At 37.1% G+C, this 13,669-nt stretch overlaps 1 protein-coding gene across 2 annotated transcripts in view; it reads right to left on the bottom strand.

Annotated features, from left to right (window-relative positions):
• Window positions 1-13,669, bottom strand: part of Strn (striatin) — a 91,739-nt gene that overhangs the window by 10,960 nt on the left and 67,110 nt on the right. The window contains exons 8-15 of one of the 2 annotated variants that reach the window (XM_026785894.1): window positions 12,722-12,832; window positions 10,023-10,109; window positions 9,412-9,555; window positions 5,907-6,043; window positions 4,984-5,159; window positions 3,198-3,245; window positions 1,859-1,980; window positions 577-744 (exon numbers count right to left, since the gene is read on the bottom strand). In XM_026785894.1, the coding sequence (XP_026641695.1) occupies window positions 577-744; window positions 1,859-1,980; window positions 3,198-3,245; window positions 4,984-5,159; window positions 5,907-6,043; window positions 9,412-9,555; window positions 10,023-10,109; window positions 12,722-12,832 (993 nt within the window). The remainder of the gene's footprint in view (window positions 1-576; window positions 745-1,858; window positions 1,981-3,197; window positions 3,246-4,983; window positions 5,160-5,906; window positions 6,044-9,411; window positions 9,556-10,022; window positions 10,110-12,721; window positions 12,833-13,669) is intronic. The other variant, XM_005360780.3, reaches the window with a different exon arrangement.

The raw sequence follows: 13,669 nt of genomic DNA, 5'->3' as shown, positions 1-13,669 counted from the left end.
ATATAATACTCTCACATAATAAAGGGAAGAGACGGGCACTGGATTGCACAAACGTTACACTTAATATAATACTCTCACATAATAAAGGGAAGAGATGGACACTGGATTGCACAAACGTTACACTGATGAAAAGCCAGACTGCTATTTTATTGTGGTTCAGAATAGACAAAACTAATCTATAATGAAAGTAATCCTGACAAGGGAACCATTGGCTGGGAATATGTAACAGGGACTGACTAAGGACACAGAGCAGCTGAGAAGAAAGGGTCCAGCTCCAGACCTCTACCAGCTCCAGGACTGCACTTGCTCCCCAGCTGCATGAGAACACATCCTTAACATCGGTAATCATCACTGAAAATAAGTTATGTCTCAGTTTTTTAAATTTAAGCCCCATTTTCTCATCAAATGTTGTTTTAAAGAATTATACGTGCGTTGAAATGTCAAACAATAATGTTGCTACATTAAAAAACCTTAGAAATTTATAAAGTCAAGTTTATAGAATCATTTACTTGTTTGCTTTATCAGAGTAGGATATTTTACAAAATATCTGGAAATGTTCGATTTGAAGGACTGTACCTTGGTTATCATTAAACACACTCAGTGCTGGAGCAGCCTCGGTTGTGTTCCATAAACGAAGAGTGCCATCTGCTGAACAGGACAACAGGCGCTGGTGTGCCGCACTGTAGGCCAGCCCCCACACGGCATCTGTGTGGCCCAGCAGAGGGCCTCTCAGAACAGAAGGATCTGTGTAAAACAAGAAAGTGCAAAACCAGGAAGAAAAAGCGCAAAGGCATTTAGGTTCCACTGTAAACATTAAATAGAGCACCCAAAAACGGTATAATACAATCTTCCTAGGTTCATTATTCTTCTGAAATACTGTCGGAATTACAAGTAGTTTTCAAAATATACAAATAAGGTTTAGAAATACTAAATTAGAATGAAGAAGCCAAGTATGCTTTCTTAAGAAAGCTCTATTTTAATGCTTATTAAATAAAATAAGAAGAGATTTCTGCTTACTTTAGTTTGGTAGTGAAATTAAAATGTTTTTAATGGCAAAGCATGACATGTTAAATCATTCTGCATTAACTCAAAACTTAAAGCAGCCAATTTCTAAAGAGTTTTACAAGAGAATTTATGGTAACATCTAGAAACACAGGATAATATGAATTCATGGCAAAAAAATTGCTCTTAAAACCAAAGGGCCTGTGTGCATGCATGCATGTCTACATGTGTGTGTGTTGAGGGTGGAGAGAGGACAGGTAGACAGCTTGGGTTTATTCTGGAACTCAGACTGACCTGGAACTCATTACATAGACCACACTGGTTTAAATTCACAGCAATTCTCCTACTGCTCCCTGCCAAGTTCGGGGATTACAGACCTACACCACTAAACCTAGCTGAAAGGCCATTCCTTAACCTTTAAGGTCCTTTATAAAAAATATTTTGGAGGCTTGGACTTTAAAACTAATTAGCTTCTTCTATTTTCCTCTAATAACTGAGCAAGGGAATAATGCTAGCATTCATTTACCTTTAAAGTTGTTTGCCAAAAACAGTAATGAAATATGACTACAGATGAGTTGCAATGTTTCAAGTAAGAGACAGATGTCTAACATGAAGATAGCAAGCATCAACCAAACCATTATTTCTGTCAATAAGACTACATAGATGAACTCTTTTCTTAAGAACAGCCTGTTTTTTCCTTTGGCATTAAGATCTGTTTCCTGTATTTACAGGAGTCCTTCTGAATGAGATAAAGACATACTTCTCTTTATTAGTTTTTTAAATACATAATTTTACCCTTAATATATACTATGAAAAAAAAGACACCACTGTTTCAGAGCTTTGGTGAAGCACCTACCATAAGAGTCGTAGGGATCGATGTTGGGGTTGGTGGTGTTCCAGCCCTGAATCAGACCATCTGTACCCCCACTGTAACACTGCTCGCCATTGCTACTCATCACCACACACAGCACCGGACCTCTGGGACACCAAAGGGATCAACAGCAGTTACCTGCTATTCTCACACATTAACTCTACAATGTAACTTGTCAAAACTCACAATGTACTATCCATTTTTCTTTTTTTGCCAGACCAAAGGTTAGTAAATTGAGGCCAAATTCATCTAGTAGTCCTAGTATAGTTCTCAAGCTTTTTACATATTTAAAAATTTACATATTTAAAAATTTACATATTTAAAAATAGCAACCCACACAGCAAAAACAAAACCAAGAATATTACATGAATTAAGACCCTTAGTTCAATCCCCAACAAAAACCAAACCAAAAGCCAAAAGAGGACAAAAAAAGAAACAGCTCAACAGAATATGGTCTGCTAAACCTGAAAAAATATTTACTTTTTCATCCTTTACATTTAATCTCTCTGACAAATGAAGTGAAGACATGCCTCTCACACATAAGTGAAAATGAAGAAAATACATAATAACTAAAGAAAAATTCTTGGTTAAAAATACAAGTGCCAAACCAGGCGGTGGTGGCGCACACCTTTAATCCTAGCACTCAGGAGGCAGAGGCAGGCGGATCTCTCTGAGTTCAAGGCTAGCCTGGTCTGCAGAGTGAGTTCCAGGACAGTCAGGACTATTACAGAGAAACCCTGTCTTGAAATACAAAACAAAACAAAAATACAAGGGGCATGTGTGTGAGCATACATTACTCAGGAGGAAACCCAGGGCCTCATGCAGAATGGGCAAGCCTTCTATCTTTAAGCTGTGCCCCCCTCCTCGACTTTGAATATTTTTATGTAGACTATGTTTAAGATTTCTTTTTAAAATGCTAATATTTCTTTTTAAATGATTTTTACTTTTTATTTGTATGTGTGGCTGTATGTCACTTCTGCGCAGGTGCCCACAGAGGCCATGAGAGTGGTGTCGGATCACAGGAGCTGGGGTTACAAGCTGCTGTGAACCAGGAGCAGCAGCAGGTGGCCAGTGCTAGCTTTTCTGATACTTAAACCAAAACACCTTGGCTTCAGTTTATAATGCACATGCATACCAGGATCCCTACTTGGTATTTACATTATCTGCCAGGTTCTTTCACGTTTATAAAAAAAAATTAATAAATAAAAGGGCCACAGTACTAAATAGAAAAATTATTAAAACATTTAACTGAAAGAATGTATAATATTCCAATCAAACTGTGTTATAAAAATGGTGGCTTAAAATAAAGAAATCACAAACTTACTTGTGAGCCCTAAACGTATAGATAGGCTCCACATCGAGAGAAGTGCTCCTAAACCAGAGAGAGAAGATGACTTTAGGTGTCGCACATTTCAGTAGTGAGCAGCATGACTAAGTCACAGTACAGTGTCAGAAATAGACGCCATGACAGTAACATCCTCAGCCTCAGGACAGAGGCTCTTCTTATCCCAATTATACCTTTACATAGACAAACTCCCACCTCTGCAGTGGCACTTTGTTAAACAGCCGCTCACACTGTTACAATCGTCCACTAGTGTTACATGGTCTCCTCACACTGTTACAATTGTCCACCAGTGTTACTCCGTCTCCTCACACTGTTACAATCGTCCACCAGTGTTACTCGGTCTCCTCACACTGTTACAACCATCCACCCCCTCATCTAGCCTCCATCAGCAAGGATCCTTTCACTGTGTGACTCACAAGAGTACTACTAAGTACAACAGATGTAACACAGGCACCACAGAAGCTGTACTGCTTGGTGAAGAAATTGCAGCCCGGTTTCAAAGACACCAGTAGGTAGCATCAGTGCTGAGACTCACTCAGGACAGGCAGAATGCCGGGTGCAGCTGAGCATGGGGATGGGAATGAAGTCAGCAGAGGGGTTATTTATTTACTCCTTGGATGTGCTGTATCTTTGCCTTTCTTATTCTCAGGTCACGATATGCTAGTTATGCTAGCTCTGGTTCCAGCTTAGTCACATGGACTTAAATGTAAATGTCTGATTTAGCAAAGTAGCAAAAACAAATTAGTAAAATATCTACACAAGCAAATAATAACCTAGTTACCTCTGAGCTAAATGACTTGAAAAAGATAATGTATACCTAAAATTCCTGCAACATGATGTAGAAAATGGTGAGTTCTTGCTTTTAACCAATGTCTACGATGAATCTCGCCTATTAAGTAATGCACTGCACTCAGAGTCTGATGGCGTGGGCAGTTTCCACAGAATCAAGGACAGACATATTAACCTCCAGGAAAACACAGGGAAGTTAAAGTATTATTTGCTGAAATCCTGCCGTGTGTATAGTTCTGGCCTTGACTTTCTTTTTTTAATATTTAGATTCTCAACTCATGTTGAATATTTGATACTATCAAGAGTTTTATGTTTTATTTTAAATATGAAATGATTTGAAGTTCTGAAATGATAAAAATTTCCCTGCATTATATAACTGGAAATTTTCACATTCTGAAAATTACCCATTAGAGGAAGAATTGCAACAGTGTGAAGAGGCCTCATCTAGACCTGGTCTAGCGTGGGGGCTAAGGAAACAGTTTATAGGACATTGTGCCTATTGACATTCATACACCAAGACAAGAATGAACAGCTAAACAAAGACAACAGTAGCCCTTAGTTCATACAAACCCCTTAGAATAGAAAACTTGTCAAAAAACAAAAAGCTAAGGTCATAGAAAAATCCCTAACCACATCTTCACTTTGTAAATCCAAACTCTGTAAATAATGGGCCAGAGTGAAATCAAAGTTTTGATAATTCTGATGTTCCTACTTATATCTCTTTACATTGACAGGAATCTTCATTACAGGCAAGAGGCCTCACTTATAAATAAAAAGCCACTTAAAACACTTATGCATAAGGACTGTGATCAGCAGTCACAAACCCTTGGGAACCATCAGAGATTCACCTGGTAAAAAATAAAGAACCTGAAGAGAGATATGGAAAATATAACAGAAAATTATTTTAAAATATTATGTCTTTTCCTATTGATAATTTAACTTAATCTTAAAGTAAGTAAAATTAGAATATTCTTACTTTTTGGCTGGGGCTGTTTTCTGCAGATTCCACATTTTCAGTGTATGGTCTTCTGACGCTGTTATTAAAACAGGCTCTGTGGGGTGGAAAGCAAGGGCTCGGATGCCATCAAAGTGACTTCTTAATGTAAACTTAGGGTTCCACGTCTTCCTCAAGGCATCTTTATTATTTGCTATCTATTAAAGAAACAAAAAATCAGGTTGGGATAGCTGATTCTCAAAACAATATATCTTTTTTTTTAAGACGTATTATGTATACAGTGTTCTGCTTGCATGTATCCCTGCATGGCCAGAAGAGGGCACCAGATCTCACTACAGATTGTAGTGAGCCACCATGTAGTTGCTGGGAACACATAACAGCGATTTTTCTTGAGGTTAAAAATGTGAGTTTGCATTAGAAGGAAGTCAAAGTCCCATTAGCTACTGGGTAAAGTCTTCGTGGTTTAGGCAAACAGGACAAAAATATGTAATGGGAACTTCTGCTTCTAGTCATTATAGACTAGGTAATTTGTACAACCTCTGTTGGAATAAGTAGAAAAGAGGTAAGCATACATATGTGAAGAAATTAGGGCTATCAAGCAGAGCCCGCACTGCAGGATGAACTGAAGAGGAGGGACAAATGCTGTTGGTAAGACATAACTTATCACAGGCGCCTAAACAAAAACACAGCTCACACTTTGCAATGGGAAAGAGAATTCCAATGCATATGCTATACTGACCCCCAGATCTAGGCAAAGCTTCCAACTTTAATCTCCAGGTTATTTAGAAAATGCCAGCTAATTTTTATATCTATCTTTGCAAAATCTGAAATTAAAACTAAACCAAGATCCATACTTGTGAAAAAGTTCTTAACCTCTGACATCTTTTTCTATAAATTTAATTTTCAAACATAGTAATGGCATAAAAAAGAAAACTGCTACTTACATCATAAGCTAGTGAGTCTGCTTCATTGGCCACTGTAAGGCCTGCCAATTCTCCAAGCCCCAGTTCACTTTCAAGAGCTTCATCTGCTCCCATGATAAATGACTTCCCAGAAGAAGGCGGAAATGTCAGTGCTTCCACTGAGGGGAGAGAGAGCTGAGTTACACATCTACACACTTCACAGCTATTCTTGCTTGCTTGTATTACCTTTCTGATAAGAGAACATGTACATCTTAGTTTGTTCTACTTTTGTTTTCGGAGCCTAGGCTGGCCCAGAACGAAGGCAATTCTCTTGCCTTGGCCTCCTAAGTGCTGGAATTACAGGCCTGAGGGCTATGTACCTAACAGTAATCTTACACTACTGTTAGGCAATTCTCTAAAGAGTGAAATTACATGAGTAGAAAAATCTTAAAGACTGCTTTTTCATATATTATCCTGCTAATAAACATCATCTAATTAGAAAAGTAAAACAGAAACAAATTTGATAATTTATTGTCCTTTCCTTGATCATTATATAGAAAATGGCGTAATTATAGTAAATTTTCTATTTGATATTTCAAGCTAATTACTCAAATAATGCCTATCAATGACAAAGCATATTAAGAAGTAGTATTTGCTATATGTTGAACACTATTGATCGCATTCAAAACAAAACTGTAATTCTGTCACCTCAAATATTGCAGACATTTCAAAATGAAAACTATACAATGTGCTTATCTGAGGAAAATTAATATACAATGTTAGAAGTTGCGATTACCTCTGAGAGTGAAACAAGTGACCAGTGGTGAAAGAGGTCACATAGGATGCTACCCCTTGGTAACACTCTCGCTCCTGATCTGGGGGTGATGGCTAATTCTGATGTGTGATTACTTAATGAGCTGCTCCCATTTGTACACATGCCTTCTATCATTTAAAGGTGTTTTAAAGTCCATTTCAGAACTTTAATAGATGCCTACTGTGCTCTGAGACGGAGTTTTACTGTGTAATCAACTTGAACTTCTTACTTTGTAACTTTGAACATAGCACTTCAATCTTTCCAACAAGTATCACTGAAGGGCCATTAAAAAGCAAAATGCTAAATTAAGACTTTATAAAAGAAAACTATTCCAAAAAAGGCTCTAGAGCTTGCCTTTCTTCATTGATGAGAAACATTTAAGATGAATTTAGCAAGTCAAAGGATTTGCTAAAGAGATGTTATCTTTTAACAAAGAAGCGAGTTAATTATATCAAGTACAGCAGACTTAAAAGTTGTTTTTCAGTGCTACAGTTAATCATGTTTATTAATAGGTACTTGTTGAACATATTAAATCATAGTTGTTTGCTCTTAAAAACAGAAGTGGTCTGGGTGTGGTGGTGCACACCTTTAATCCCAGCACTCTGGAGGCAGAGGCAGGTGAACCTCAAGACCAGCCTGGTCTACGTAATGAGCTCAAATTAGCCAGGGATAAACAGTGACAAAGACCGAGTACCAGTATCAGAAACTCAAAATTTTTGTCAGAAATAAAAGAAAATCACTGTCAGAATAAAACAATACAAATTAAACCATTATCGAGCCACATGTACACAGAAGTGGCATTGATAAAAATGGGCTTCAGCTGTGTATTATCTATGTGTGTCTAGGTATTCAGCAGGTGTTCTTTGTTTCTTATGTTTTTCATTTCTAACATTTTCATACAAATGACCTTGCCCCTGAAACAGAGGCTCCTGAGACTGATCACAGCATGGGTTAGTGGTAACTAATATTCTAGAAAGTCTAGTCAGTGGTCAGAAGAGAAAGCAACAGGGACATCACATCTCTAAGTGGGTGGGCATCTTGTTCTCTCTGGCCTCAGAAGTTAAGAAACAGGTTACAGTGCTTTGGGTAACTAAACACTGCAGCCCCTAGTTGGATTTTAGAACACTAACTGGAATTCAAATACTACACCAAGTATGGAAGCTTTTCCTGAGAGCTGGGTAAAGATTCTTTAGTCACAGGCAATGAAATATTTAAGCAACAGTCTCTCCCACACTCTTCAACCCTAAAGCAGGGGACAGAACCTAGCTCTGCTTGATAGGGAAATGCTCTATTATCACCAAGTGACATTCCAACCGTGGACTTTTTTCATATTTATATGCCATAGAATTGTACTGTGGAAAAGCTAGTAACATCCAAAAAAAAAAAAAACCTCAGGAGAAAGGATTTTATTTTAAATCTAAAGTATAATATATAGCATTAAAGCTGAGCTTGAAAATGATCAATATATGATATTATATTAAAATAAGATAGAACTATTCTACACGATGGCTGTAACTATCATGTTAAAAATACATGCAAGTAGATAAGGACTTTTAAAAGGAAACAAGGAAATATGGGAAGCAGAAAATATGAAAGCGGGAGGTTTTCCTTCCATTTTGTTGTTGCTTTGAGACAGGGTCTCACTATGCAGCCCTTAGCTGCACAGAACTTGCTCTGTAGATTGGGCTGACCTCAAACTCTCAGGAAGCTGGTTTTCTCTACCTCTGAGTACTAGGACTAAAGCATGTTGTCACCATGATATCCGGGGTCCCTTCATTTTTTAAATCAATGACAAATTAAGCATGCTGACCTTTTTCTCCACCTTCATTTCTGTTTATTCAGAATATCTAATACATCATAACATCAAGTTCATAATCTAAAAATGATAAGGCATATTGTTGTGAATTATTTTATTAAATTATAACTATAGGTTTTGACATGGATAGTCCCAGAAAATCTCATAAACTGTTGTCATCCTGAGACTCCTTCAACCATAGTAAACCAGATGACAATTTGCCCGTCATGTCAAAAGATGTTTTTTATTTATTCACAGTTCATGTTTAAGGAAAGAAGCATCAAATCCAAAAAAAAAGTAATGATTAAGTAATGAAGAAAATGTGAGCAGATATGTTTAAGGTTTTTAAAAGTCAATGCAAGAACAACACAATTTTTTAGCTTGGTGTAAACTTTGTAACAAAAAAATACAATTGAATTACTATTCTGTTTGGATTGCATTAAAAATATAATTACTTAACAAAATCTTGTACAATGGCGTTAAGTTTAAAATAAATGTATTGGTCACATATTAGGGACAAACTCGTGAAAATAACATGAACTTTGGTACCAGCTTTCAAATGCAAAGGCAGTAATAACTATAAACTTAACCTTGGGCAAATCGCTGTTCAGGTAACTGGTTATCTTTAAGCTCTACCTTAAAACTGCATGCCATCCATCATAGGTGTGAGTGGACAGAACTTCAGACTTGCAGCATTATGGTGCCTTTCGAAGTAAACATTTAGTACCAATTTTCAGACTCAATTTTCTCAGCCTTGGAATGGGGCAAGTCTGTTACTACTCTGTTATCAGTGGTTATTCTATACCAGAAACTAAGATGCCCCTTCCCCCAAATCACAGACGAAGCTGGAGTCAACTCCCACTGACTGAAGAAAGTGGCTGTGTGCAGACCGGAGTAAACTCTAAAGCGCCAGTCCTGGCTATGGTCCAGGTGCTCACCTTCATCGGCCCTGCTGATCTCTTGCTCAGGAAGCCTGGAGCTGCTGGGTCTGGAAGGGGAGCCAACAGATGGCTGCAATGAGGGAAGTTCATCAACATCTCTCAAATTAGCAAGCATATCTTGTAGTTTTGACCTATTGGGCCCTAGCCAAAAAAGGGGGAGGGCAGGGCAGAAAAAAAGAGAAAACAGAATCACTCATTTCATAAAAATTGTACAGTAAGCTTTTTCACATCTGCCAACATTCACCTTTAAAACGTCCTACTAGATTGATCAATTAGAAGCAGCTATTTTTGAAATTTTCAAATTTTAAGAGTTTATTATTTCTGGAAAAGAGTTATACTTAACTACATATTTTTTTTTGTAAATTAAGTTAATAGAATCACTACATGAAAAAAGAATGTCATGTCCAGTATGTATCATTAAAAGTCATACTTATCTACAACAAAACCAGTGACTATTGGTCTAAATGAAGACAGACAAGCAGAGATAAGGAACCAAATGTGAGCTCAACTGAACAATACACTCCTGCTGTTTAAATTAAGTTTACATTGCCTTACATTCTGCAGCTATGGACCCCAAAGTGAAGTCTCATGCCCTGTTGGTCACTTACCTGGGCTTTGATTCTTCATTCTCCCACATCCCTGTTTTGACTGTTTTATATAGGATAGAGGCTGAAACAGATCTTCGGTAGTTTTTCCTGTTACAAGTTTAATTAAGAATGGGAAAATCTTACCCATAGTCCGTTATGGTATTTGCTATACCAGCAAAGAATACAACTATTTCTAAGCAATTCTAAGGAATTCCTAGAAAAGTTTAAGACAGTATGACTGGAGTACACCATTTGACTGGATATCCTTACACTAGACCAATTAAAAACAACAAGTTTACAGTGGGTAGCAGCTCAATTAAAAAGTGTATCTGGTAGCTTATAAACTAATGTTCTGTATAACAATTCACAGCTTTACTTCCTTCTTCTCATTATCACAGCTCTTCACTTGTCCTCATACTACTGTTCTAACATAGTAACAAGTGAGAACGGTAAAATGTGGGGGCCTTAGTCTACATGCCTTATCTTCATGTAAGACATTCGAATTTCTCCCCCACAGAATTAACACTTCTTTACTTAAAAAGCCCATGTGCTGTATATTTAAATATGCAATCCCTAGGTTTAAAGAATCCAATTGCTTCTGTTTAAAGGAATACTATTCCAGTCAAATGGTGCAGTTTTAGATCTGAAGGGCTAAATTCTACCCACAATGTAAGAGTAGATGAGTTGGCAACCTTTCCAATTAAAAGATCTTTTCATAGTGCAAGACACTCATTGTATAACATAATGTCCCAAAGAAATATACCAACACTGATTTAATCTGAAAGCCATTTCTAATGTATGATATACAAATTTTCCTCAACATTTTAGTTTAACTGGCTCAGAAATGGTTCTAAAAGTCATAGCAATTCATGTCAATATATTTTTTAAGTTTAAAGTTTTTAGAATATTTGAAAAATGGGATGAAGCGGTTTTGTTTTAATGTTAATCTTTCTTGTTCTGATTTTATCTAGTTTGAGATAACACTTTCAGTAATTGTCAAAACTGTGTTAACATCAGTAATGGACATAGACTTTTCATTGAATTAACAATTTAAAAATTCTAAGATTTTCAGTAAATATCTAACTGTTTTAATGGTAATTAGCAGATTGTAAAACAATGTCTGCCAGGAATGACTGGTCTTGATATGTTTTGCCATAATTAAAAAGTAACAAGGGAATGCAGTATTTCCTTCCAGTCTTTTGCTAACTTATAATTCCGTTTCTCACTAAATTTAGATTTTAATCTCATTTTGTACTATTTTCACATCTCAAAGAATGAAATTCCTATTGTGGTGTACGAGGTCCTTCTGTTTATGTGTTGTTTTCGTTGGTTAATGAATAAAGAAACTGTCTTGGCCTTTTGATAGGACAGAACGTAGGTAGGCAGGGAAAACAGAACTGAATGCTGGGAGGAAGAAGGGCAGAGTCAGAGATGCCATGGATCCTCTGCCTGAGATGGACGCCTGTTAGAATCTTGTAGGTAAGCCACAGCCATGTGACAATACACAGATTAATAGAAATGGGTTAAATTAAGATGTAAGAATTAGCCAATAAGAAACTAGAGCTAATGGGCGAAGCAGTGTCTTAATGAATACAGTTTCTGTGATTATTTTGTGTGTAAGCTAGCTGGGTGGATGGGATGAACAAGCAGGCCCTCTCCTTGCAACACTATTGCCATAAAGAGAAAGCATGTTTATCATCTCAGTGAGTGGAAGCACAAGAAGTACTTTGATCTTATTCTCCCACAAAAGTGCTTTGTTTTGTTTTTGAAATGAGGTCTCCTATATCCTGGGGCGGCCTCTAACTCTTTAGTAGCTAAATATGACCTTGAACTCCTGGGCCTCCTGCCTCTACCTCGAGTGCTGGGACTACAGACACAAGTCAGTTCCAGTGATGAGCCCAAGGCTTTGTGCATGCATTCTAGGGAGACACTCTGCCAACTGAGCTACACTGCAGCCACTAAAAAGCTGTTGAAGAATATTTTTATCAAGGTTTTGTGAGGATTTATATTTCCATTTTATATACTTAACTAGATCTATTAAAAAGTTTTTCATTTGCATAATGAGTTATATGATCCACAGGGCTATAAATTTAATTTTGGCTTCTACTTCTGATGTGGTATACATTTTATTGAAAAGGGAAAAAAAGGTAATTGATAATACTGCTATTAATTAAGCTGGGTAAAACATTTACATTAGAAAACAGACTCATTTAAGTTATATGTCTGACTGTGTGCCCTGTACAGCATATAGAGACAATAGCAAATGAATGTCATGTTGTGAACACATACTATTCAGGGGCAGAAATTAACTTCTTTTTTGTCTCAAGATCTGAAAGTATAAGCAGGAACATTGGTAGACTGCCGGCAAATTGAGTTAAAATAAGATTTATAAATTGGCACTGGAGATAAACACCCTTGTGACTGTGCACACAGACCTTCAAAGGCCAACTCATTCCTATGTTCAAATTCACAGGCCGGCATTCGCATGAGGTTTACACTTTTGTTAAAATTCCATATTCACATATGATTTTTGTTTAATTCACAGTCACTGCCACTTAATTTCAACCCCTGAGCGATGGCAAAAGGAAAGAAATCAAGAGCAGAAAAGAAAAGAGTAAGTAGTTTTAGGAAAACATTGGAAAAAAAAAAGAAACCTTGGAAGCTTGGAAGACATCAAGATGCAGACTTCATAGTCTATAGAAACAATGTTTCCCACTTACTCTTCACCCCTTTCTTCCCCTTCCTCTCCTTTCTGTACTGCTCCTTCAGTTTGGTAATTACTCCCTGGTCCACGTTCCAGGCTTCAGGCACGAGACACTGATCTTCCTTTTCTAAACAGAGAGAGACAAACAGTCTTTCTTCAATAAAATACCAAATACTCTAAATCAATATCTGAAAGACACAATGATTTTCTTCACAATACCACTTACCAAAAAAAGAAAAGCCATTTTTATACTCAGATAGGTGACAGACAAAATGTAACACCTAACAAAGGTCAATTCAATTTTCTAATTGACAAAACATTTCCCTTAAAAAAAAAAGACAGAAAAAAATAAATCTAGATATTTCATTAAGTCCAGGCACGTTATAATCATTTTCAATGCATTTCATATCATATGGATACAGTGATAGAAGACTGTTATTAAAAGTCTACATGGAATCATCTTAAATGGTCTTTTCAAGAGTTCCAGCCAGGGAAATAGTTATTAGTCATAGAGAGGCTTCCTCCTGCAGCAGCTGTGAACAAATACAGAGACCTACAGCCAGACATAAGCAGAGAGTGAGAGCCTTTTAACACTCAGCCCTAAATGGGATGTTTCCATCAAATCCCTCCCCTTCAGGCTGAGGGAACCCTGCATAAGAGGAGGCTGAAAGAGTGTAAGAGCCAGAGGGGATGGAGAACACCAAGAAAACAAGGTCCTCCACAGCAACAGATCAAAGCACAGGGTCAGCACAGGTCTGCACCAGGTCCTCTGCATGCATGCATGAATGCATGCATATATATACATATTAGTGTTTCTATAGGACTCCTGAGTGTATGAGCAATCACTATGCCTTCTTTGGACTCTTTTCCTTCTCTTTGTCTTGTCCGACCCAGATGTGTTAGTTTTGTTTTATATTATTATATTTTATTAAGATATAAATCCTTTTTAAAAATATAATTATCC

The sequence above is a fragment of the Microtus ochrogaster genome, linkage group LG3, assembly GCF_000317375.1.
Source record: "Microtus ochrogaster isolate Prairie Vole_2 linkage group LG3, MicOch1.0, whole genome shotgun sequence".
NCBI classification, from domain to species: Eukaryota; Metazoa; Chordata; class Mammalia; order Rodentia; family Cricetidae; genus Microtus; species Microtus ochrogaster.
The sequence above is the reverse complement of the archived record's forward strand: the minus strand, read 5'-3'. Positions and strand labels throughout refer to the sequence as shown.